Source organism: Diabrotica undecimpunctata, chromosome 2 (genome assembly GCF_040954645.1).
Source record: "Diabrotica undecimpunctata isolate CICGRU chromosome 2, icDiaUnde3, whole genome shotgun sequence".
Classification (NCBI taxonomy): domain Eukaryota; kingdom Metazoa; phylum Arthropoda; class Insecta; order Coleoptera; family Chrysomelidae; genus Diabrotica; species Diabrotica undecimpunctata.
The window spans coordinates 83,682,754-83,710,094 of NC_092804.1; the positions used below are offsets into that span (position 1 = coordinate 83,682,754).

The 27,341-nt window shown below is 32.3% G+C and overlaps 4 protein-coding genes across 8 annotated transcripts in view; 1 reads left to right on the top strand and 3 right to left on the bottom strand.

The window, feature by feature from the left end:
- Positions 1-15,001, top strand: part of AP-1sigma (AP-1 complex subunit sigma-2) — a 35,323-nt gene extending 20,322 nt beyond the window's left edge. For 3 of the 5 annotated variants that reach the window (XM_072523167.1, XM_072523169.1, XM_072523164.1), the window contains one exon: positions 11,070-15,001. In XM_072523167.1, coding sequence (XP_072379268.1) covers positions 11,070-11,114 — 45 coding nt within the window. In that variant the 3' untranslated portion in view covers positions 11,115-15,001. Of the gene's footprint in view, positions 1-800; positions 7,168-11,069 lie in introns of those variants that run through there. The other 2 variants (XM_072523168.1, XM_072523166.1) reach the window with 2 other exon arrangements.
- Positions 15,002-15,266: 265 nt separating this feature from the next.
- On the bottom strand, positions 15,267-17,834 carry LOC140433752 (uncharacterized). Its single transcript, XM_072521729.1, has one exon. The coding sequence runs from the start codon at positions 17,832-17,834 to the stop codon at positions 15,267-15,269; it is 2,568 nt and encodes an 855-aa protein (XP_072377830.1).
- A 446-nt stretch (positions 17,835-18,280) lies between these two features.
- LOC140433753 (uncharacterized) lies at positions 18,281-20,284 on the bottom strand. The gene is made up of 2 exons (XM_072521730.1): positions 19,550-20,284; positions 18,281-19,252 (listed from the first exon to the last, which is right to left on the bottom strand). The coding sequence occupies exons 1-2, from the start codon at positions 20,282-20,284 to the stop codon at positions 18,281-18,283; spliced, it is 1,707 nt and encodes a 568-aa protein (XP_072377831.1).
- A 1,866-nt stretch (positions 20,285-22,150) lies between these two features.
- On the bottom strand, positions 22,151-23,002 carry LOC140433754 (uncharacterized). Its single transcript, XM_072521731.1, has one exon. It carries the CDS (start codon positions 23,000-23,002, stop codon positions 22,151-22,153), a length of 852 nt encoding a protein of 283 aa, XP_072377832.1.
- Between the last annotated feature and the right edge of the window lie 4,339 nt (positions 23,003-27,341).

Consider the following 27,341-nt stretch of genomic DNA (forward strand, 5'->3'; position numbering starts at 1 on the left):
AGATTGACAAAATTTGATATCTGATAGATCATGCAAAATTTTTTATAAAGAATAACTTTTTTTCATAAAATTAATAATAAAAAAGTTTGCCGTATGATGCCGACCTAATTGCACAATCTGTCTATATATATATATATATATATATATATATATATATATATATATATATATATATATATATATATACGTTGGTCGTGTTGCTCCTGTAGGGATACTTTCTTAAGTTAATATGCTTCTTATCTAACTTGGCTGCATGGTACTGATGAAGACCAAATAGTCAGAAATACGTATTTACGGATTTACGGTGGCCTTCCGTCGATATAACTATTTTGTTATATATATATATATATATATATATATATATATATATATATATATATATATATATATATCTGATGATAATGTCATGATAATGTATAATGTACAGAATACTTCGACTTTGGAAACTGTATACGAGGCGTGTTGTTTAAGTAAATACCATTTTGCAATTGCGGTAGCGACTTAGTACGACGTGTTTCTGTCGTGTATACTGTGTTGCAATGAGTATATCAAATTAGGCGGTAAATTTCTATGATGATGTAAACAATAGCTTCTCGTGCAATATTATCAGGCCCCATAATTGTAATTGTTTTTAGATATTAAAACGGCAATTACCTAAAAAACAGGCATCGTATATAAGTTTCTATTCGCCAAGTTCAGAGTCGAGTAGTTTTTTTTGTATATATTTTAATCATTTTGAAGCATATTACCTTGTTTATTATTTAGCGTAGTTTTTAACGTACTTTTATAATTTTGTTAAGGACGAAGCCGTAGAAGGCGCTTTAAGGGATATCGGTTTGCTGTAGAAAATTTTTTTCCGCACAACTTGCCATTTGTGATTATTGGACCAGTGATTCCTTAAAAATATTTTGATTCGTTTTTTAAATGTTATTCCTCTCTATATATTTTATACAGTAGATGATAAATGTAGTTACTTACTCTTAGTTGGTTTAAATTTGATATAATTACATTTACTCTGATGTCTAGTTTGGCCATTATATTAAAAAATTTTATGTGTTAGTTTAGTAGCAATAATACTTTATATTTAATACATATAATATTGACTCATGGTGCACTATATAGTTAATAGAGCATAGAAAATATAGTTTTGTTACCAGATAGTAACATCTTGTATTTCTTTATTTTTGGAAAGACAAATGTTACTGCTGATGCTCCTAAACATATTATCTACATCACACTTATAATTACAACTTTACATTTTTCTAATGGAAGATTGATAATTATTATCATCTAAATCTTGTCTTTCTATCGACGGTAATTTATTTTATAACAAAGTATATTTTAACTGTTTATGTCTGTGGGATCTCTTTTTCTATTGTTCGTATTAAGATATTTAAACTGGCTATCTTAACTCATTATTCTATTATCAATTTTCAATTAAATACTGTTTGTTAATTGACTGTTAATACTGTTTGCAAATTCAAAGATGTTACTGGTAGTGTAAACTTTCGATGCAAAGACTATTTGGATCGTCAAAGAATAGGAGTATTTATGATAAGGAGGGCATTTGACTAAATCGTGCGGTTTAGAAAGTAGTTGCAGTAGTAGTGGCAATAAATTTAGGTCACAGTTAAATTTTGTGTTTTGAGTTAGTAATTTGTTTACAGTTGTATTGACTTCTTCAGTTACGCATTATCATCGTATTTATGTGCATCCACTCCAGTGGCAAGTCTTTTTCAGTTGCGTTTCTTTAATTGTCCAGGTTTTAACTCCGCATAAAAGGGCAGGTAATACGTAACATATTTACTTGATAAGATAAGATAGATAATTTATTCAGATATGTACATTTCCTGATTGAAGAACCCTCATATTAGCATCAGACAATACTATGTTCTAACTTAGGAGACACGCTATTCAAATATTAATTAACAAAAATAACTTGTTCTTATAAAAGAGACATAAACAAAGAACTTGTAGAAAGTGCTTTTCCAGTGAGGATAGGGTTTCCTAACTAGATTAGTGCAATGGTAGTTGTAAATATTGTTTTGGTCATCAGAATAATTGTGGGTCAATAATTGTTAATTAAACTATTTAAAAAAAAAAAGCGTATTTATGTGGTGTAGAGTTCGTTTATAAATAAAAATCGTAAATAAATATTGACTTTTATTATATTATTGTTTGATGTTATAAATATTGATGTTTCATTAAAAATATTAAGATTTTTGTTTGCATCTACCTCTTATTCAAAATACTATATCATAAAAATTTATAATATAATACAAAGAAAATTATATTTTAATATTTGAATCGTTGTATGATTGTAATATTATATATTTTAGTGGTTATATGGTTGTGTATTTTGGACAATTTGTACTCTGATTGTATTTGTGATTATATCAATTAGCCAATCTGCCAATTATTATTATAAAATGAAATCTACATTGTAGTTTAGATTAAATGTAAAAACGTAATCCTGTCTTTCTGTAGTTAATGTTTAAACCATAACCTGTTAAGTTTAAAAATCTTCCGTTATATTACTAAAGATTAATAAATAAGGTCTTTAATGTAAAATCAAGAAATAATTTTACTAAAACAACAAAATATTAACATATTTTGAAATCTACTGGAAAAATATTTTTATACTTAACAGAGGCAGCAGGATCAGGTCTACATAGGTAGAATGAATATTTTTTGTTGGATGGGTTTTTACGTGAACTACTCAAAACAATTTTTTTGTCCAGATATACAAATTTTTAATTTAGTTAGTAATGCTACTAATAATTTTTGCCTCTACTGTATTTTCTTCGTTGTAGCACATCTCGATAATATATATATATATATATATATATATATATATATATATATATATATATATATATATATATTTATATATTGTATGATTCCGTTCGAGTTCTGGGTCTCAATCTGCCTACTTCCCTCACTCGTCACGTATCAGTGTCTTGTTCTGTAGAAATACAATAACCTTCAAACCAGGCTTAAGTCTTAATCTACCTACTATTCAATGTTGAGTCACTTGATAAACGAGACACTAAATCCTGATGAAGAAATTAAACTCGTATAAAAATTGCAAGAGGAGCATTTATGAGATCTGTACTGTGCAATTCTCAGCTGAACTTACAACTAAGAATCAAGTTCCTAAAATGTGTGTGTCCTGTATTACTATATAAATGTGAAGCCTGGATTATGAAGGATAATATGTTGAGCAAATTGGAAGCCTTCGAATTGTGGTCATATCGTAGAATGCTCAAATATCATCGGTTCAACGCATCTTAAACATAGAAGCCTTAAACAGAATAGGTCAAGGCAAAGGTAACTTGACGAAGATGATAAAAAAGAGAAAGAATTGGTAGGAAGAAATATTCATGGCTCTGAAACCTTCATCAATGGACTGGCTTATCAGCAGATGAATTGTTAAATGCCGCGCAATATCGGCAAATAGTCATGGAAGCTACCCACGCCTAATTTGTGCATAGTACTCAAAGAAGAACATGTATATATATATATATATATATATATATATATATATATATATATATATATATATATATATATATATATATGCCCCTTATTCCTAGAAATCAACAGAAAAATGAAGTTGGCTCAGACATCTATTGGTAAAAATGCTGTTATATTCAAAACCAGAATGCCACTCCACCTGAACAAAAGACCATTCGATCAATCCTGACATATGGCTGCGAAACTTTAGCACTAAAGAAAGATATAATAACGAAACTCAAAATCACTCAAAGGTCTTAAGAGGGATGCATGTTAGGCATAACAAAGAAAGATCGCAGAACAATAAAATGGATCAGACAGAAAACCTAGATCACTGATCCACAGAATCAAATATTTAAAATGGCAGTGGGCGGGACATTTAGCGAGAAGAACTGACAATAGATGGTCCACTAGAATGTGTGAGGTTAAGTCGGCCATTATCATGCATAAATGTTGCGTCGTTTCCAAGAATAATTATGAGCCGTAAAACATGGTCCTCTAAAACCTATGTCAGGTACCCATGCGCAGAAAACGTCCAATGCTCGTTACAACACTAACTCCATATAAGCATGAAAAATATGTCTCCTCATACTGTAACTGATTGTCTACCAAATGAAAGTCGCTCGGCAATACACGTGTGAAGATTTCTCTCGTCTGGTCCTCGTCAAACTCATACACGTTTATAGGAACACGTAAGACATAATCGTGTTTCATCGGAAAACAATGCAGGACTCCAGTTTTCATTCCAATATTCACGGGAAAGTGGCGATATAGTAGCTCTGGTTTGAGAATATTTCTAGAACGATTCTCTGTTCGTAACCCTATCAGTCCATAATATTCTCAATGTATGCCGTTAACATCACTTTTTAATACCTTGAGCCTGCAGAGTTCGGTCTATTTTAAAGCAGGCTTCTGCAGCAAAAAGTTCAATATCTTACATCATAGATTAATATCTTTGTTTTTATAGTTTTGCCTTATTAATACATTTGAAACTTTAAACTTCTGTAGATTCTTCTTATTTTGAAAGTGTCCTCTTCTCAGTGGAGGTTGGCTACTACAATTGCAAATTATTCTCTGTCTGCAACTGTTCTTATTCAAAATTTAGCCTTGTCAATTGTCGGATGTTTTTTAGCCACGATAGTCTTTTCCTTTCTAGCCCTTTCTTTACCTCGATCTTACTTTTCACTATTAGTTGAGCGTATTGGTACTAATTATTTCTCAGTATGTGGCCTAGATATGATGTTTTTCTAACTTTCACTGTGTTGAAAAGTTTTCCTTGCCTGTTGTATTTATCACTTTTTCGTTTGAGGTATGTGATGTGCATTAAATCTTGAGAATTCTTCGGAAGCTCCACATTTCAAAGACCTCCAATTTATTTACGGTTGGTGTTTTAAGTGTCCACGTTTCAACTGCATAGAGAAGAATTGACCAGACGTAGCATTTCTTCTATTTGCAAATAACAATAATTTGTAGGCCCCTTTTATTAGTTGCTTATGGTTGTTATTTGCATAAAGTCTTCAGATCCATGTGCTACTGATATTTATCACTGTGGTTTTATATTGTATCAGCTAATATTTATTTACATTCACATTTTACAATTTTCATACACTTGGAGCTGGACTTACACGTATATGTTCTAATAAATATTATTAAAGTTTGTAACATCTCGATTTCTGTTTTGAGTTTAAAATTATTTGGACATGTTATACTCCAGTCGTCAGAGATGAAAATAGCACCGAACCTCTAAAAATCATACGAACAAGCTGAATTTTGCTGATAATGTCAATTTTGGTACCCTAAAAATGATGCAAAAAAAGTTGACCACTTTAACACAACGTTTTTCTCCTAAAACGCCGCATTGTAGGGGAGAGTACCCCGTACCCTAAATACGTAGAAAAACGCCCCGTAGAAAGACCGTTCTCTCAGAAACAACGGGTGTAGCGACCTGTGATTTTGAATGTCAGTTACGGTAATCAATTTTAAATTAAATTTGTATCAACTCAACGGTGAAAATTCGATATCATTTGATCATCAAACAAAAACAACACTTTTTCATTACTTATTTACTTTGAAATGTTTTGTTACAACTAAATTTTCAAATGCTTTTTTTCTTCAGATTTATTTAAATTTCGGTTTTCTGATCATTAGTGATTAGATAGAGATCGATTATTTGATTTCGTTTCTATCCATCGTTTTTATCCTTTACAACGACTATTTAAATTCTTACGTGACATTTTTGAAATAAAACACATTAATTTTGTTATAAAAAGAACAGATTTTATTAAATAGGTAAAAATATAAAATAAGAGGTATTCACGTATTCAAATATTATCGTAAATACTTACGAATATTATAATGTAAAACAATATTAATAAAGATTTGCTAATTGAGAATAATACTAAAATCAGTATTCAATAAATAAAACAAAACATACATGAAATTAAATCAAATATTTATATTGTAAATAAAAGTGAAGAGTGAAGATAGCCGTCTTTTTTCTTTCTACACGTATTTTGACAAGTTGCGTCAAAATAAGGGATCTTTAAATAAAAGTTCTCTGGTCTGTACTTTGTTTAAATACAGGCAGCGTTTATTTTATTAAAGCACAGTAACAAAGGAGGCACAACTGTTTATGCATATGTATTCTTCAATAATAATAACTCTTTATTTATTTTGTTAATCAGAGCTTCCTTTGTTAGTCGTAGTATGGCGCCATCTATTAGTTATCTTGCGATTTAAAATTACAGAAAAACTGTGTTTCCGTGTAATTTTTTGGAAATTATCTTTCATATAATCATTCTCCTGATAATACAGAACACAACAAAAAATTATCTAATTTGGTGCAGTCGTTCGGAATTGATGCCCGTACAAACATTTCGGTGATTCATTTTTATTAATAGAGATGGATTTCGCGCGCGTGGCACATTTAAAATTACCGGTCACTTCAAGCGTTGTTTTTGAGAGAAAGGTTTATTCTACACAAAAAGTGCTAATACACATTTTTGTTCAGACTTATCTTAACTACATTTTTTATTTGAAACATTTTTTTCTCCGGCGTAAGTACAGGTTTCTGATAAATTGATTTTTTCCGTTTTCCCCATACGAGGAAGCGTTTTAGGGGGAAGCCGGGGGGTAAAAGTGGTAAACTTTTTTGCGTCTTTTTTGGGGTACCTAAATGGACATTTATAACAAAATTCAGTATAGCATGATTTTTAGACGACTGGACTCTTAGTTCCCAAACAGTTGCGGCGAAAACAATAGAATTTTCTATTTTAATAATACAAAATTGGCACTTTTATTGTATTATTTTGAATATAGCGTCGACGTAATTAGCAACGATTTTCCTAAAAATAATTCTGGGCCTTCTGTTTAACAAGCAGAAACGTATGTAGTTTAACACTATTTGTTATTTTTTTGGTATTTACATTTTTATATTTACATCTACATTAATATTATCTTTAGCCAGTCGGCTTATGACTTTACCATTTAGTTCGCAGCAAAACTCACGCATTTAACACATTTTTAGAACTTATTCTGTTGCACTGCATTTGCAATTAATTGTTGTTTATTTTCTAAATTTTGTATTAGTATGTACAAAACATGTAGTTGTGTTTTCTTAGTTTATGGTTTAATAGATATGCAACTTCTCAATTTTTATCTTTTATTAACACTTATTCCTGCAGCAGTTGTGGAAGTATGTTTAGACTAGAAAAAAGTTTGTAGTAAAACTTGTATAGTTAGAGATATAAATACTTAAAGAGATATTTGCAGAAAATAAAATTTAAACCTTCTAAATTAAAACTACGATTGGTAGATATTTAAAAAATATATATCAGTATTTATTTACATATTAAAATAAGTATTACATATAGGAAGTAAACACCATTAAAACCAGTCAATTCTTGGTGTGCATAAAAAATAAAACGCCGCATAAAAATACAACTAAAAAAATAGTTTGCCGATAAGATTTTATATTACAGTGTATAAAGTGTATATATATATATATATATATATATATATATATATATATATATACAGGGGTAGGCATAAGTCATCTAGCAAATTTGCAAAGAAAAGTAGGTATTTACAATAAGTGATAAAAATGTTCACAATTCATCTCAGTGCACATCAAATAACGTTTTCGAACAAATTGATAATGCGAGCAAACATCGCGAGATCTTCATTGATAATATGTAAGTCGATTGTTATCCAATTGAAAAATTTATAGGAGTAATGTCTAGCGACCTTGGAGGCCACGGTTCGTTTCCACTTCTACCGAGCCATCCAGGAAAATGCTGGTCTAACATATTCTAGCTTATTCGTCGATTTCACTCGAAACACAACGACTAAACGCACGAAAAAACCGGTATTCGTTCGTTTCAAGGTCGACTATCATACTGACTTATACCCACCCCTATATATATATATATATATATATATATATATATATATATATATATATATATATATATATATATATATATATATATATGTACATGTGGTTGATTCTTCAAATAAATATTTAAATAAATTAATGAATATAATAAATAATTAAACATTAAATACTCGTATAAATAATATTTATCCTACAGGATAAATTTCCTCGATTTCATAAATTGCTAAATTCTAGTAGGAATTGTACTTTAGAAAAGTACATTTTGTTTATATTATGTTATGAATTCTGCAATTTTTGATTTATATAAAACAACAATGAGTAAATATTTGTTTCTTTGTAGATTAATTGCAGTTACTTAATAGAAATTTTTTTAGCAATTACCCTTTGATAGATTAGAGGATAGATTTGGCAATCGTCAAATCAGCAGTTGCCAGATTACAACAGATGTTTACAATTAATCTCGAAAGAGACAAATATTTACTCGTTATTGCTTATATAAATTAAAAATTGCAGAATTCATAAAATAGTATAATCAAAATGTACTTTTTAAAAGCTTTATCTCTTTATATTTGAAGCATACAACATATGCATTATAAAAACATGCCAACACTGCCAAACCGAAATATTTTTGACATTTGCGGCTATATTCAGCTTGTACTTTCGGTAAACTCAACCAAATATTTGAATAAATGAATCTCAGAGACCTCAAAGACTTGTATTAGTATTTATTTTTTTGTCGTTAATAACTGAATAAAAAATATACAAATATAAAAAAATTGTAAGCATCTTTAGACATCACATTATATTTTTAAAATAAAATTTTAATCAAATTATCTATTTGCAAATGTTGCCCTCAAATTATTCACACAGTCCTGTTAAATCGCTGTTAAAATTAGTGTCTTAAAAATGGTGTCAAATTAAACTTAAACAATAATAATTGTTTTATCATAAAAACATTCTCAACGATGGCTACAACAGTCCCCCCTTGTCATGAGTTTGCATAAAATTGTCCATAACATAAAAACAAAGAAGAAAATATGTTGGTTTCTTTAAGATATATATTTAATTTACTGTTGCTCTTCATTTTATAAACAAACATTCCCAACATTTAATATGCTTAGGACAGTTTTGTATAGTAAATATTCAAATAGCAGAGAGACAACCATATAATAAATGTTTGCTAACTCGAATTGATAAAAACCCATGCCTAATCTTTCCAAAATTTCGGAGTAAACCATAAAAATCTTTTTTCAAAATTTATATGGAGGGTCGAATAGTACGAGAGTTTTTGTAAATAAGATTTTGATTGTTTAATTGCTTACTTTTTAAAAGTAATTACTTAAGTTTATCAATAATATAAATATAAATATATACAAGTGAATAAAAATTTAACATTCAATTTTACTTACCATCGAAAAACAAAAATGTATCTACTAGTTAGTGATATTGCGGCTACAATTTAGAAGTTAAGTAATTAATAAATTAAATAAAGTATGACTAACCTAAATTTTACAGTATAAAAATATCGGAAAATTTATTTCATTGAAAAAACAATTACGTGGCATGTATTCTACTTGTACTGACGTCTATAATTGCTTAGGCAAATTGTCCCATACTTTAATCGAAACAGCTCTCACGTTTTCAGTGTTTAACACAACGGGATTATTGATTTTTTAAGATTCTTGGCATTCCTAGAAGTTCTAGATCATGGATGTATGTCCATATAATCTGCAGACCAACTACTTAATGTTCAATATTTCCAGTTGTTTTAAACGTAAGTTGCAGAACGTTTAACTGTGTGAAAACGAAATTTACTACAGTAAGTTGGCCAACATTATCCTATAACAAATACGATTGGATTTAAAGCTCAATCAGCAAAAATCCTAGTTCTTTGCTTGATTTGTTTTCTTTAAATATATAATGACATTCCATTTATAATTAATCTCTTACGAAATTGAGTGACATTAAATTTGACTGCACATCTAGATACTCTCTCTTTTCTTACCGTCAGTTGGTTTACCGTCAATTACGATAATAAACAAGGAAAAATAAAAAATATAATTTCCAAAAGATCATATACTAACAGGCCATTTTTATTACCCTAACAATGGTTTCCAGGTACTGCTCATAATAATTATTAGTGAAAGTATATTAGTGGGTAGGTAATCATTTTCATAGAGTCTGAACTTTTCAGATCTTTATTTATATTTTGCAATATTTTCAACTAACCAATTACGCATAGCATATGCATATCATATAATTTATAGATACATATCTCAAATTGCATTAATTTAGATATTAGATATCAACCATTTACAGAACGTGAATAATCAATACCATTTTTTGATTGAAATTTTTGTTCGTTTTTTTTTTCGGCAACAGGGTGATTATAATCCTACTGTTGTATTGTTTTTAAATAGTTTTTTTTTATTTGAATATTTTTAAAAAATATTCTTGACAAATATTGTCAAAAAAATTAATGAAATAATTTCTAAAATTCAGATCTCTAAAAATTACAATTTTCTTTATGTATGAGTTATATCTATTTTTTTATTATCACATGAAATCATGGTTCGTCAACGTTATAAACTTAAAAATTAGGTATATTTTTACAAACTTAATACTTACACACAATTACTTGAGAAATGATATATCTCTCTACAAATATTACTCGTACATTTCTATTATATTGCTGTTAGCACTGATAATTTTCTACAAGTTATTATTAATGGAGAGTTTTTTATTCAAAGATGTTAATAGGCATATTGATAGTATTTCTTTAGATTCAAAAAATAGTTCCATTGAGAATATCCAAAAAACAATTTTAATATATTTTTTAAATCCCAATATCTATGTTTCTAGCTTACATGTTTTACGAAAAACGTCTTTATTAATTGACCACGTCTACAATTGCTGCGAATTTACACCTTTTAATTTTTGAATAACTAACGTTAATATTTGAAAATATATATAAATTATTAAATAATTAGGTTTAAAGTTCTGGTGGATGTGGAATTAAATTAATTCTCAATATGAAAGTGGATAAACCTGTGATATCAAAGGAGGAGCAAATATTAGGTATGTGAAACATTTTATCCACGTTCATATTGACATTACACGAATAACTTAAGATTAATTCCTATGTTCATTGTTCTAGGAGGAAACTCCGCAGGGATTTTTCGACGACCATGGTCTTGGTTAGCGAATTTAAAGATGAAAATATGGTTGTAACGGATTTAGCATGTTATGTTTTTAGGACTAGCAGATATTTTTATTAGCTTAAATATAATCTTACGCAATAAATACAGAATTGGTATCCATTGCACTTTAATATTCTTTAATTTATATCTGTGCAATAAATGGTAGTTTTTGTCCGGTCAATTGTTTCTCAGTATTATTAGACGATTTAGTGTTAAAATCATGTAAGCGCATTATGGTAGAAAGACTACAGTTTAACTTAAACCTTAGTTTACATGTCTAATTTTGGATCAAACAGCAGGCAAATGAGACAATGTTTAAGGTATTGTTTAAAGCCAGAAAATGATTATCTACAGATATTAATTTAAGGGATTGGAAAGTAATGAGATAACCTAAAGAGCCATTATTATAGTGGATGGTTAAAAAAATAATACATTTAACCCGAAGTTTGCCACCATATGAGCATTTTACTCACATTTTAAAGGATATGATTACAAAATGGTCACATGTCGTTCACTCATGACTTCTGTCTCGCTGTATGTGTGTTTTTGAATATTCGTAGTCAAGCCTTTCTGTTCAATTTATTATTCTAGTTAAAACGCCAATTTATAAACGTTATTATCCTAGTAATGTTATTCATGTAAAATGTTTCCACATCAGTCGGCAAACAACGTTGCAATGTCAACATTTTGCTTGTACTAGATTATAAGTATAAGACATTGAGAAGTTTGTTTTATTTTTAATTATCAAACAGATATATCTAACGATGAGAAAACGTTATATGCAGTTAGTATTACAGCATAGACGATATTGAAGAACTGGTGTCACTATAGACAGCTTCTGGTAGAGGGTCACTAACATTATTATTTTATTTTATGAATAGTGTAGGTATAAATTCACATATCATAAATTCTGCAAATACTAATAATAAATTAGAGAAGCGAATTTACATAAAGGAAATGCTTATGTACAACAAATCACGTTACTTCTTAGATATCTACAACTGTCGGGTTAAACCAGATGAGCAATATCAAATATTTTTTGTCTTTTATAAAAAAAAACAAAATAATCTTATATACACTATTTTTTTATTTTTGATAGATAACTTTAAATGAGAGTATTAAAATTTAAAGCATAAAAACAACAGGTCAATAACTGATAGATGTCCAATCAATTAGAAAACAATTTATACCATTTGGTATTCCAGTTGCACGATAATTTAAATACATACATGGTTCTGAAACTATCTTCTTTTGGCATTTCCATGTTACCTAATACGTTTAATGAGTATCAAAATCAGTTATTGTGAGAACTATTTCTGAAGTGGAAATCGAAACGTGACATTTGCAACACAATTTTATTTCTAATTTTAATACTAGTATTAAAAACAATAAACACACAAGTTATCCCTTTTAAATACATTGCTTTTTCCACCATAATTGCGGTAGAAATAGTAACAGGTAACTTCTATTAGTAATAAAGCTAGATTGCTGTAGTTTTCAGTTAGCTATTTAAAAAATTTAGATCCATTTGAATGAAATTACCAATTATTGACATTTGATGTTTTAAAGCTGATATATAAATATTCTCATTTAAAATATTCTAAATTGCAAATAAATGTTCGCCTAATCATATTGAATATTTTATTCCTACAACACTACCTTTCTATTTGATAGATCCATGCCGTATTTACTAGTTTTTTAAATAAATATTAATTTGCAACATCATGCAATCCGAATGATACAATTGATTATTCGTGTGAAAATAGGATCCAAAGAAGATGGTCATGTGATTCTTAAGTACCATATTTGAAAGTATTCAGTTTAATTAAACCGTGTGATAATATATGTCAGAACCTATTAATATAATGGGGCATAGCAGTACAAGTAATGGTATGTTAAACAGCAAATGGGATCGTATAAAACCATGATGTTTGGCAGTAACACGAAAAATTCAGATAGAAATGAGAATACGTAAAAGGTTGAATAAAATAACTTAAGTCTGTAAAGAACACAGAGCATAAATTAGAACATGTAGTATTTTAAAATTGTCTTTTACACAAATCTGCTAGATAATTGAACTAGAATATGAACAAAGTATTTGAAAATACGTTATATGGTACATTATTACTTGCCATATCCTAATGGACAAAAGCTGTTAGAATTTCTTATATCTATTAAGGATATGCTCAATAGTATGAACTTATATACGTTTTCCCTACTTTTAAAAAAGATTTTTGTAAATTTCATTTAATTTTAACAGTTCTTATTTTCTAGAGCATGATACTCTAGCCAAAAAAAAACAGTAATATTACAAACATACTACGTAATCATTAAGACAATTTTCACCATTTATTCGTTTAAAAGGACATCTAAAAGAGAATATATTAAAAGAAATCTTTCATCCAGGATAAAATAAATTCAGATAAATAAATATAACATTTTTAGGATAATTACTTTGGCTTTTTAGAAATCGAATTAAAAGCAATCGTTATTAGAAAGGTTTGTGTGATGAAGTAAAATGTTCAAGTTAATTGTACTTAATTGTTTCAGTATTTTTATTAGTATTCCAGTAAAGTGCAATAATATATGTAATTTTTTTTGTAAAGGATGTTTATGAATATGTATCCTGCAGCTGGATATAACCATTGAGTATTTTAATTTCTAATTGTAATTATTACTTTATATATTTAAGGTATCTCTCAGTTTATATTATATTCTCTCTATGATATACATCATCAATGGTGTTAAGCCATGGACGGCATTGGCAAAAGAAGAAAGTCTATGCATTAAAATTTAAGTAATAAGAAAACTAATTATAAATAATAATGCTGTCATTGGACATTGTCAAAAGTTGAAATTCCCATAAAAAAATCACCAGCCTTTATGAAATTGCTTTCTTTGATTAATGTATTGTTGATTAATCTATTATTGTAAGACTACTGTTGGAACTTTGATTGATCTCCAACAATTGTTCGGGAGAAAGCTTATTAAATTCCTTTCCCCGTGCGTGTACAGTACCAAATATTTTAGGACCATGGACTGTACAAGAGTTTCCTTCGATATAGATAAGCAGACTTCACGGCGATGGTTCAGTATGTGTTTGGTTTTATAGGGGTTTGTACTTAGAGAAAAATTAAGCGTAATTAATCGATACTACACATTTAATAACGAGAAAATATTTACAAAGGCACTATTACTAAATAAAGAGTTCGCTTTAATAAATTGTTCATTTTTATACCGGCGTTTTAGGGGCGCGCGACTATAGAGAAAACTAAATGCACTTTTTCACCGCACTTTTTACAGTCTGTCAAATACAGTCTGTCACATAAGATAAAATTCAACATTTGTGGAAACGAAAAATAAACTGAAATTAATATAAAATGTTGTTTTTACAACAACTACCTACTACACTAGTGTGTATTGAACGTTAGTATTTAGTTTGAATAGGGACTTTACAAAGAGGGAATATTATTAATATTTGGCAAACAATAAGTTTCTGGAAACTTGACTTTAAACTGAAGGAAAGGTCAAGCCTTAAATATCTTACAAATGTAAATTTTAGAATTTCCAGGATTTGCTTGTATTGAAGTCGCAAATGCTAACGAAAGTAGTTGTAGTTTTATTTTTTTTTTGTTTTCAGTATTTGCCTCCCTACAGTTTTATAGATTAAAAGAATGGAACGTAAAAATAAAAAAAAAAATTATATTCATAACACATATTTCATATTAACAAATTCATAGACATCCGGATAGGAGTGTACGAGTTAGAAGTTTCACCGCAGCCGTTTGTATTTTTAATTCTTTTTAGTATTGATAAGTTTATATACAATCAGTTTTTATTTTATTATCTTTAATTGTATGTATATTATTAGTAAATATTAAAATGTAAAGCTTTACGTTTTATTTTCCTTGAAATGAAGAAAAATGTAATTAGTATATACATAAATAGATATATATATATATATATTTGGGGACCAGGGATGCGCCAATCCCCACGCAAACTCTGATTCCATGTACAACCTCTTGCAGCTCTACTACAGAAAGCCAGAATTGGGAGAACTTTCTACTAGCAATAGTAACACCTTCTCCGAAGTGAAACCTATATAGAACACCTACAATTATTAAAAACTAAGACAAAACCTTCGAAGAATACATTTAAGAAACAATCCAAGTTAAGTAGTGACGATGAAAATTCCGAAGAAGTTGTTTGGACAAATGTTGCCATAAATTCAATCTGTTTTCAGGAATGTGGATCACATCTTTTTCAGGAAAGGACGTAAGAGATTGTCCAATCAAGAAGTGTCCAGGAGTAAGATACGTAAAATCGGAGGGGTCATTTGAAAGGGAGCAAAGAGGCCGGGAGTTGAGCACAGCTTCAATTTGACCGAGAACTGTAGTGAATTCTTCGAACGTAAGCTTAACATTGCCAAGGAGCCTACGCATATGATGCTTTGCGCTCTTTATAGCACTTTCCCAAATACCACCATGGTGAGGGGCTCGAGGAACTATAGTTTTCCAGCGAATATGAGATGAGGCCAAAAATTCCTTAATAGAACGAGAGCTTTCCTTTTCCTTGAAAAACTTATAGAGTTCAAACAGCTGGTTGCGAGCACCAAGAAAGTTCGTGGCGTTGTCACTGAATATTGTTTGAGGGAGGCCTCTACGGCTAATAAAGCGTTTTAGAGCGAGAAGAAACGTCTCCGTAGAGAGGCCGGAAACGACTTCAATATGAACAGCTCGAGTCGACAAGCAAACGAAAAGAGCAATATACGATTTTAATAAAGGAGCCTTACGAAGGTTGGAAGACTTTATCTGAAAGGGGCCGCCAAAATCTAATCCGACGTGAGCGAACACTCGAGAGGAGTTTAAACGTTCTTTTGGTAGATCTGCCATGATCTGGGTAGCGGGTTTGGCACGAAACTTAAAACAAACCATACATTGGTGAGTGACCTTCTTGACTTCTCGTAGTCCATTTAAAGGCCAATATTTGAGACGAATTTGTGACAAAGTATTTTGAGGACCTGAGTGACAGAGTCTGACATGTTCTCTGTGGAGGATGAGACGAACTACACGATTTTTTGAGGGGAGGAGAAGAGGGTATCTTTGATCAAAGGTAACGTCTGAGTTTCTGAGGCGACCTCCGACCCGGAGCATTTCATTCTCATCCAAAAAGAGATTTAGGGGTAAAAGACACTTATTAGATAGAGTTTTACCTTTCTTAAGCTCAGAAATCTCACTCGAGAAGTTGGAATACTGAAGCATCTTAATAATCTTAAGTTCAGCGTTTTGAAGTTCGCTGACTTCAAGGGTATTAGTTAACTTGCGAGAAAGCGGTTTAGCATTATTAGCAAATCTAAACATATAGGCTAAAGTTCTTACAAACTTTGAAAAATTGGAGAACCTATCAGAAAGTGAGGTGAAGAAATCTATTTGATCATTTCGAGCGTGGAGAATGATTTTCCTTTCTTCAGGCAACTTGGAAGTATACCCCTTTGGGTTGTATTTCAATAAATCCAACCGAAGTTGATTTAAAAATGGAGGACCATGAAACCATAAGGACGAATTTATTAGTTCAGAGGGTAGCATTCCTCGGGAGAGTATGTCGGCAGGATTCTCTTTGGATCGTACGTGCCTCCAGTGAGCATTAGGAGAATTATCTAAAATTTGTGCAACCCTATTTGCTACAAATTGGGTCCAACGAGAAGGATGTGAACGAAGCCAAGCGAGAACAATTTCTGAATCCGACCACATATTTATAGAGTCTAATTGAGATAACTTTTCTTTAACAATATTAGCAATCTTTGCTGTGAGTTTACTACACAATAGAGCACCCATGAGTTCCAATCTTGGAAGGGTCAAGGGTTTTAACGGAGCAACGCGACTCTTAGATGCTAGAAGGGAACAAGACACCTGTTCTGATTTATAGGTCACACGTAAGTAGATACAAGCTCCATAAGCCTTTAAACTTGCATCTGAGAATGAGTGAATCTCAACACCAGTGATTTCTTGACTTAAAAAGAGAAATCTAGGTATACTTAAGTCCTTAAAATGAGAGAGACTGCTAATAAAACTTAGCCATTCATGTAACGTATCTGCGTCAATGGTATCGTTCCAACTGATTTTGGAAATCCAAATCTTTTGCATTATAAGCTTAGCGACAACTGTAACGGGATTAATAAGACCTTGAGGATCAAATATTTGGGCAATCATTGACAGTACTTCTCTCTTAGTGTATGAGTTCTTTAGGGTGAAATTTGGAAGAGAGATTGAAAACGTGTCAAGAACAGGATTCCAGCATAAACCTAAAACCTTATTAGAGCAATTATCTGGAGCTATGACATAAGAAGAGTTTGAAGAGAGAGAAGAAATGTTTTTTAGAAACGAGTCCGAGTTAGAACACCATTTATGTAGAGAAATACATGCTGTTCCAAGTAAACTAGTTAATTCCTTGTGAGCTTTGAGGAGAGTTTGCTCATCATTAGCACCGTAGAGAATGTCATCAATATAACAATTATTTTGAAGAGCGTCACTGGCCAGGGGATATTCAGTTTGATGAGTATTTGCCAGTTCCATTAAACAGCGAGTACTCTGAAAACTGGCGCTTTTAGTTCCATATGTAACTGTTTGCAATTCCAGGCACTCAATATCTTTTTCCGGGGAGTCACGCCAAAGTATGTTTAACAGAAAGGTTTGATCAGGATTGATTTTAACCTGTCTGTACATCTTTTGTATATCAGTTGTGAAAACAAAGGAATATAATCGAAAGCGTAGCAAAATATCAAAAAGTTCCGGTTGAAGAGTGGGACCTTTGAGTAGGATATCATTTAACGAGTAACTACTAGAGCTTTTCATCGAACCATCGAAAACAACCCTAAGTTTTGTTGTTAAGGATTCTTCCTTTACTACACAGTGATGCGGGAGAAAATATTTATTTTCTAAATTTTCATTAGTAAGAGAGAGAGGGACTATTCTAGCATGTTCGAGAAAAAGATATTCACTAATGAACGACTTATATTGAGCGTATGTATTTTCATTTTTTAAGAGCCTATTTTCTAAATTAATAAATCTCTTTAAAGCTACTTTAAAAGATTCACCTAATTTTTTATGCGCATTTTCGCAGACAAGTGGTAGGTTTACTTGAAAACGACCCGAAGGTAAAATACGAGTGGTTATTTATCTAAATTATTCTCTTCGGATTCGGACTGAACAAAGAGAGAAACATTTGACTGAGAAATAGCCAAGTTTGAACTCCGATGAAAGACATGAGGGGGAATAGTACCAAAAATAACATAACCTAAGTGGGTATTCTGAAGAATGGGAAGATTCTTTCCTAAACGAATGAATCCATCAGTCAATAATTCGCTATAGATGTCGCCAGCTAGAAGCAAATCAATTTTACCGGGAACAGAGTACGAGGGATCTGCGAGAGTGAGATTAGGTGGAACATTTATTTTGCTTCTATCTAGGGTAGCTTTAGGAAGCCTACAGGTTATACTATCAAGTACAGCAAAAGAAGTTTTGAAACTTCTATCCTTCACATTATAGGGAAACAATTCTATGTTAATCATTTGATTTGACATTGAGGTGTTTTCGGATATGGTTGATATCTGTAACTGTTTAAAATAAGGGGTGAGGTTTAACTTCTCAATCAAATCACGAGAAATGAACGAATGTTGACTCCCATTATCTAGGAGCGCCCTGGCATGCATAGGTCTGCCATCTTTAGAATACACTGTCACTAAAGCGGTAGCCAACAATACATCAGTTTTAACTGATAAAGCAGAGAGAGAAGTGGCTGTATGAGAATCTGCAGTATTTTGTACTTCTAAAGGAGGTTTGAACGAACTGGTAGAAGCTTCGTTTTGGGCATGAGCATTATAAGAGGGCGGAGTAGATGTGTAAGCAACACGACTGGAAGAGCCTTGAGAATGTTTGGGAGCTTGAGCGTTGCGATCAATAGAGAAATATTGCCTATTCGTGTTCCTAGAGGAAGAGACATTTTCAGAGGTACTATGCAAGAGCGAGTGATGTCTTTTCTTACATATACTACATGAGCGTGAAGAGTTGCAATCTTGAGAAAAATGTTTATTACCCAAACAATTCCAACAAAGTTTCTTACCTTTTACAAAATTAAATCTTTCCTGTAAAGAGAGACATTTAAAATCATTACACTGATAAATTTTATGAGAATTACTTTTACAACATATACAATTAGTATCCGAAAACGAGTTTGTTTGTAAATTAACTGATGAAAACAAAGATGTTTTTAATTGAGGTTTATTAAATTTTTTATCATTATCAGAAACGTTTAATTTTTCTTGTATATCACATTTTTTCTCGAGAAAACTAAAAAACTGTGAGAGAGTAGGTAAAGCCTTTGAATCTATTTCATACTCAAATGACCTATGCGTCGCGAAATCTAATTTTTGTAAAAATACTTCGATCAATAGTGAATCCCAATGTTCGATAGGTACAGACATATTTTTAAGAGCAAGTAAAGTTTGTTTACAAAGAGTTAAAAATTCTCGTAATGATTTTGCGTTACTTTTAGCTAAAGATGGAGCCTTTAACAATTTTTGGATGTGTAAACTAATCACACGCGATTTATTTTCGTATCTATTCTTAAGCGTGTCCAAAGCGATCCGGAAATTTTCTTCTACAACTTCTATATTTTCTATCAAATGTAAAGGTTCATTTTTTAAGAACGATTTCAGATATATAAATTTTTGCACATTGTTTAGCTCTACATTATTGATTATTAGCGTTTCAAATAGCTGATAAAACGCGTTCCAATCGGCGAAGTTTGCTGAGAATACCTGCATCGTAATTTCCGGCAACCTAACCTTAGCAGTGGCTACAGTTGGTGGAGTATCGTTTGAGATGAGCGAGTGGGAGGGTAACTTTAAAGCTTCCATCTTATGCTGCAGTCCAGCTAGTGTAGAAAAGTATTTTTCCTCCATCAGTACCCTGTCTTCTGTTTCAGAATCGGTTTCATCGATTTCTTCAATCTGATCCATCACGTCTTCATATTTCAGATAACATGTTTTCAATTCGGTGTGTCTGAGTTGAAACTGGAGACCGTCAGTTTCTGCATCTGCGTTTTCTAGTAACCAGTTCGCTATTCTGGTAATCTTGGCCTTCAGTGGTTTTCTCTTCTTCTTGAGATCTTCCATTTTGACTTTAACAAAAGGTACTACTACAAAAACAAATGCCTAAGGCCGTGCAAACACCGAATTCTTTAGAGAAATTAATGTTTATATTATATACTAATATCTGTATCACACGGCGAAAATAGAGTCAATAATGTTTATATTATAATAACCTGTAGAGCACACAACGAGAATAGAGTCAATAATGTTTATATCATATAATAACATGTGTAGCACACGGCGAGAGAGTTTATAGTTTATTAAAACGCGATAAATGTCTTAAATTACACTGAGAGTTTACTTTTCAATTAAATTTTTCGCACACGCGGTAAATGTCTACTAATAAATTTTTTAAAGAGATAGTCTTTTTGAAAAGCGGTTCACTTTGAGCATAAGCGAAATTATAATATGGAAAAATCTCACCCAATTTGTCCAGTAGTTTACAGCAACAGGCACAAACACCAGATAAAATTCACTTCTGTCCTTTTGTTTTAGAGTTTATCGCGACACATTAGTCTTTTCAAGGGTCTTTTAATCACATTTATATAAATATGTAAACCTAAGAGTAAAGTACAAACAACGCGATCACCAACCACAAAATCCGGCTCGAAGGACCAAAAATAATGTTGGAACTTTGATTGATCTCCAACAATTGTTCGGGAGAAAGCTTATTAAATTCCTTTCCCCGTGCGTGTACAGTACCAAATATTTTAGGACCATGGACTGTACAAGAGTTTCCTTCGATATAGATAAGCAGACTTCACGGCGATGGTTCAGTATGTGTTTGGTTTTATAGGGGTTTGTACTTAGAGAAAAATTAAGCGTAATTAATCGATACTACACATTTAATAACGAGAAAATATTTACAAAGGCACTATTACTAAATAAAGAGTTCGCTTTAATAAATTGTTCATTTTTATACCGGCGTTTTAGGGGCGCGCGACTATAGAGAAAACTAAATGCACTTTTTACAGTCTGTCAAATACAGTCTGTCACATAAGATAAAATTCAACATTTGTGGAAACGAAAAATAAACTGAAATTAATATAAAATGTTGTTTTTACAACAACTACCTACTACACTAGTGTGTATTGAACGTTAGTATTTAGTTTGAATAGGGACTTTACAAAGAGGGAATATTATTAATATTTGGCAAACAATAAGTTTCTGGAAACTTGACTTTAAACTGAAGGAAAGGTCAAGCCTTAAATATCTTACAAATGTAAATTTTAGAATTTCCAGGATTTGCTTGTATTGAAGTCGCAAATGCTAACGAAAGTAGTTGTAGTTTTATTTTTTTTTTGTTTTCAGTATTTGCCTCCCTACAGTTTTATAGATTAAAAGAATGGAACGTAAAAATAAAAAAAAAATTATATTCATAACACATATTTCATATTAACAAATTCATAGACATCCGGATAGGAGTGTACGAGTTAGAAGTTTCACCGCAGCCGTTTGTATTTTTAATTCTTTTTAGTATTGATAAGTTTATATACAATCAGTTTTTATTTTATTATCTTTAATTGTATGTATATTATTAGTAAATATTAAAATGTAAAGCTTTACGTTTTATTTTCCTTGAAATGAAGAAAAATGTAATTAGTATATACATAAATAGATATATATATATATATATATATATATATATATATATATATATATATATATATATATATATATATATATATATATATATATATATTTGGGGACCAGGGATGCGCCAATCCCCACGCAAACTCTGATTCCATGTACAACCTCTTGCAGCTCTACTACAGAAAGCCAGAATTGGGAGAACTTTCTACTAGCAATAGTAACACCTTCTCCGAAGTGAAACCTATATAGAACACCTACAATTATTAAAAACTAAGACAAAACCTTCGAAGAATACATTTAAGAAACAATCCAAGTTAAGTAGTGACGATGAAAATTCCGAAGAAGTTGTTTGGACAAATGTTGCCATAAATTCAATCTGTTTTCAGGAATGTGGATCACATCTTTTTCAGGAAAGGACGTAAGAGATTGTCCAATCAAGAAGTGTCCAGGAGTAAGATACGTAAAATCGGAGGGGTCATTTGAAAGGGAGCAAAGAGGCCGGGAGTTGAGCACAGCTTCAATTTGACCGAGAACTGTAGTGAATTCTTCGAACGTAAGCTTAACATTGCCAAGGAGCCTACGCATATGATGCTTTGCGCTCTTTATAGCACTTTCCCAAATACCACCATGGTGAGGGGCTCGAGGAACTATAGTTTTCCAGCGAATATGAGATGAGGCCAAAAATTCCTTAATAGAACGAGAGCTTTCCTTTTCCTTGAAAAACTTATAGAGTTCAAACAGCTGGTTGCGAGCACCAAGAAAGTTCGTGGCGTTGTCACTGAATATTGTTTGAGGGAGGCCTCTACGGCTAATAAAGCGTTTTAGAGCGAGAAGAAACGTCTCCGTAGAGAGGCCGGAAACGACTTCAATATGAACAGCTCGAGTCGACAAGCAAACGAAAAGAGCAATATACGATTTTAATAAAGGAGCCTTACGAAGGTTGGAAGACTTTATCTGAAAGGGGCCGCCAAAATCTAATCCGACGTGAGCGAACACTCGAGAGGAGTTTAAACGTTCTTTTGGTAGATCTGCCATGATCTGGGTAGCGGGTTTGGCACGAAACTTAAAACAAACCATACATTGGTGAGTGACCTTCTTGACTTCTCGTAGTCCATTTAAAGGCCAATATTTGAGACGAATTATATTCATAACACATATTTCATATTAACAAATTCATAGACATCCGGATAGGAGGGTACGAGTTAGAAGTTTCACCGCAGCCGTTTGTATTTTTAATTCTTTTTAGTATTGATAAGTTTATATACAATCAGTTTTTATTTTATTATCTTTAATTGTGTGTATATTATTAGTAAATATTAAAATGTAAAGCTTTACGTTTTATTTTCCTTGAAATGAAGAAAAATGTAATTAGTATATACATAAATAGATAGATATATATATATATATATATATATATATATATATATATATATATATATATATATATATATATATATATATATATATATATATATATATATATATATATATATATATTTGGGGACCAGGGATGCGCCAATCCCCACGCAAACTCTGATTCCATGTACAACCTCTTGCAGCTCTACTACAGAAAGCCAGAATTGGGAGAACTTTCTACTAGCAATAGTAACACCTTCTCCGAAGTGAAACCTATATAGAACACCTACAATTATTAAAAACTAAGACAAAACCTTCGAAGAATACATTTAAGAAACAATCCAAGTTAAGTAGTGACTATGAAAATTCCGAAGAAGTTGTTTATGCACAGAGTGATAACTCATATAAAGCTCCAAATGGCAATATGGAAGAAGTTGCAGAACCTCAAGTTCGAGAACCCACTGACGATAATAATATAATACCAGGAAAATACATCGTCATACGAATAAACAAATGAGCAGTTACTCATTCGATTGGACTAATATTGCAAACTAATGCAGTGAGAAGAGTCGTGATAATCAAATGTTTGAAACGATGCATGGGAAATACCTTCAAATTTCGTGAGAAAAACGAGTCTCTCTTGTTCGCTTATGGTAAGATATTACTAATATTGGAAGACCCAAAGTCAGGAGATGAAAACATAGTTATGTTTTTTGTGAGGATTTAAGGAGACTCAAAAATATTGCCTAGGTGTTTGCTGTTTCATGATTTTTAATAAAAATTTTCGTTTTTACATTTTTAATGTTGCTTTTATTTTAAACTACAGTTACTCCTTTCATTATAATAATTACAAAGTGAAGTTCACCAAGCAGAACACATCTATCAGTAAGGACCACAGTTGCCCTAAATTAACGGATAATTGCGGACCCTTACACGTGAAAGATGAATGTTAATACTCAATTCTCATTCATTTTTCAATTATATTGAAGAGAACATACTAACAGATCACTAATACATATCTACAAGTAAAAAAATAGTTTGAAACTCAACTAACTTCATATAAGTAACTACAAAATAAAACTTTTTATATTCAGTCCACAAATACCCCACTTGGGCTGATACAAATTCAAACTCGGAAAGTCCAACGAATGTCTCCTAAAACTTGACCACAGCAGTGGTTAGCGTACAGAGGTACCACCTGCTTTGGCGGCCATGAACGAAAACGATTTAATAATATCGTTTTCGATCGTCTGGGTTATACGAAATGTTTAAAAAATTAAAACTTTTAGCAAAAGCATTATCGCTATACGCTATCTATATATATAAAAGAAAGTCGTGTTAGTTACACCACTTATAACTACTCAAGAACGGCAGAACAGATTTGGCTGAAAATTGGTAGGGAGGTAGCTTAGAGCCAGGAGACGGACATAGGATACTTTTTATCCCGTTCGACAGCGTTCCCGTGTGATTTGACATGAAACGTCAGTCACTATAAAACGTGGTATAACAAAAAAGAATCGGACTTGGAATAACAAAACGCAAATGACAGCTATGTAATGACGTATGGATGACAATTTGATATTTGTAAGAAATCAATATTAAAACTATTTCTATTAAATAAATAATTAACAAGTGGATTGAAGTGAAGTGAAGTTTAATTAATAATGCCGCGACCAAGACGATCGAATCTTTCCCGACAAAGCCGTAATTGAAGTGAAGTGAATTTTAATTAATAATGCCGCGACCAAGACGATCGAATCTCTCCCGACAAAGCCGTAATGCAAGAAGAATACAAAATACTGCAAATGAAAGGACCGAAGAAGAACAAGAAATTGCACGTGAACAGCGCCGCGATAGTATGGCTCGACTTCGTGCTTCTAATTCACGAGAGCAAAGTGAAGCAGCCCGTGAAACAGCTCGGTTGGCAATGCAGAATCGTCGAGCGAACAACATAAGACAACAAATAGATAATTTGCGACGCAGAACAAGATATTTAGCTGATTTGAATCGAGCAGCGTTTCGATACGATTGCAGCAATGATTACAGCTTGCATCCTAGCGTTTGCATTGGGCAAATGGACGTTGTTTGCGAGTATTGTGGTGCATTAAAGTTTTCCGGAGAAACGCCTGGATTATGCTGCCTTAATGGTAAAGTGAAATTGCCAGTGTTGACTCCGCCACATGAGCCATTGTATTCATTGCTTTGTGGCGAAATACAAGAATCACGCCACTTTCTTGCAAATACTCGAAAATACAATAGTTGTTTCTAAATGACGTCATTTGGGGCAGACATTATCGAAGAAGGAGGATTTAATCCGACATTTAAGGTATTGTTGTGAATTTATTAAAAGGTTCAATATTTATAACACTTACGGATTTAATTTATTTCTTTATTTATATTAACTTATCTGACAATAATTTATTATATCCGTACGTAACAAATTCGCGAGCGCGGGTCTTGAGAATTAACTGTCCCTTCCAAATAAAGTTCCGTTATTATATACCAGTGCCGTTATCTCGAAAACTCTAAAACCTTCGATGGCGAAACGGTAAAGGCAAACTGGATTTCCCTCGCATCGGTTCTGGAAGGTCGCTCAGGTAAATCGAAGTCTCTCGTAAATTCTAAAACATATTAGAATAAAAACATGTTTACAGGTTAAAACTATGACTCATATTTTTACGTAACATTGCCCCCCTCTCAAAAGATGGTTCCTCCTGGAACCTTGTCGGGACTAGAACTGGAACGGTATGCTGGTATCGGCAACTGGACTCTCTTTTACAACTTCCAGTTGTATAAAAATGACAAGGGACGGTTTTCTCTCCGCACCAGTAACTATGCGGATTGCAACAGACTAACACCTGGACTTCGGTGTCTTTAAAGATCTCCTCCACCATATTTCGGATAACCCTCCAATCTAATTGGCGGCACTCCAACTTTGACATGGCTAACTTTTGCACCTCGGACTCTAGTACGTGCTCTCTCAATTGAAGTAAGGCTTCCCATACATCTCGGTAGGTAGGTTGGTCACGGGTAGTGTCTTTTGTTACCAGGTAGAAAAGGTAACGTGATGCATCTTGGAGTTTCAAGGTTTTACCGGGAGCTGGCACCTGGCATTGAAGTTCTGCAACTCGACCAAACTTCCTTCGAAAGACGGATGCCAACCCTGGTGCGTCTTTGATACTGGCCGGGATGGTAAGGGCCAGCGAGTAGTCATCGGGGAGCGCGAGTAGATCTTGCTTTTCTTCAGTGGTAACACCATGTCTTGCTTTACCGGTACCTCCATAGGCACCCATGAATTCCTCAAACGTGAGGTCAGACACGTCTTGGACTTGGTTTACTTCCACTTCTTCATCTACGTCGTGGTCACCTTCGAAAGACGCCAGCCGGTTATGGTGTACTATCATCGGCTTTCCCCTCGGAATCTTGCTTATTCGGTAGATGACATCGTTGATCTTCTCCATGATGAGGTATGGACCTTCCCAAAACTGCTGCAATTTGGGAGAACAACCTTTTCGCTTCTTGGGATTATACAGCCAGACTTTGTCGTTCTTCTTAAAGCAACCCTTTTCGGCTTGTGTATCGTACCGTTTCTTCATTCGGTCGCTAGCGATCTGAAGGTGGGAACGGACCAACTCATGTACATCGTCCATTCTTCTTCGTAATTCGATCACATAATCTTCACCTGCTACATCTTCTCCAGGTCGACACCCAAACTCTAGATCACAAGGTAGTCGCATTTCGCGTCCGAATAGGACTTTGGCTGGTGTCTGGCCTGTTGATTCGTTAACAGCAGATCTGTAGGCCATTGTGAAGAACGGAAGGTATTGGTCCCAGTCTCGCTGATGATCGGACACCATCTTTGTCAAATACTTGCCAACTGTCCTATTCATTCGTTCTACCATACCATCCGATTGCGGATGATACGCGGTAGTTCTTGTTTTCTTCATGCCTAGTCAATCACATATTCCTTGGAATAGATCACTTTCGAAGTTCCTGCCTTGGTCACTATGGATCTCCAAAGTCACTCCAAATCGGCTGATATATTCTTGGATCAACTTATCTGCAACGGTGGCGGCCTTCTGGTCTGGAAGTGCGTAAATCTCGACCCACTTAGTGAAGTAATCCATTACTA

Excerpts from the sequence above, each read along its gene's own strand:
- LOC140433752 (XM_072521729.1), bottom strand. The coding sequence starts at position 17,834 with ATGTACAGACAGGTTAAAATCAATCCTGATCAAACCTTTCTGTTAAAC.
- LOC140433753 (XM_072521730.1), bottom strand. The coding sequence starts at position 20,284 with ATGGAAGATCTCAAGAAGAAGAGAAAACCACTGAAGGCCAAGATTACC. Across the intron at positions 19,253-19,549 it reads GGGATTCACTATTGATCGAA|GAAAGATTTAATTTTGTAAA; the intron begins GTATTTTTACAA and ends CTCTCTTTACAG.
- LOC140433754 (XM_072521731.1), bottom strand. The coding sequence starts at position 23,002 with ATGAATATAATTCGTCTCAAATATTGGCCTTTAAATGGACTACGAGAA.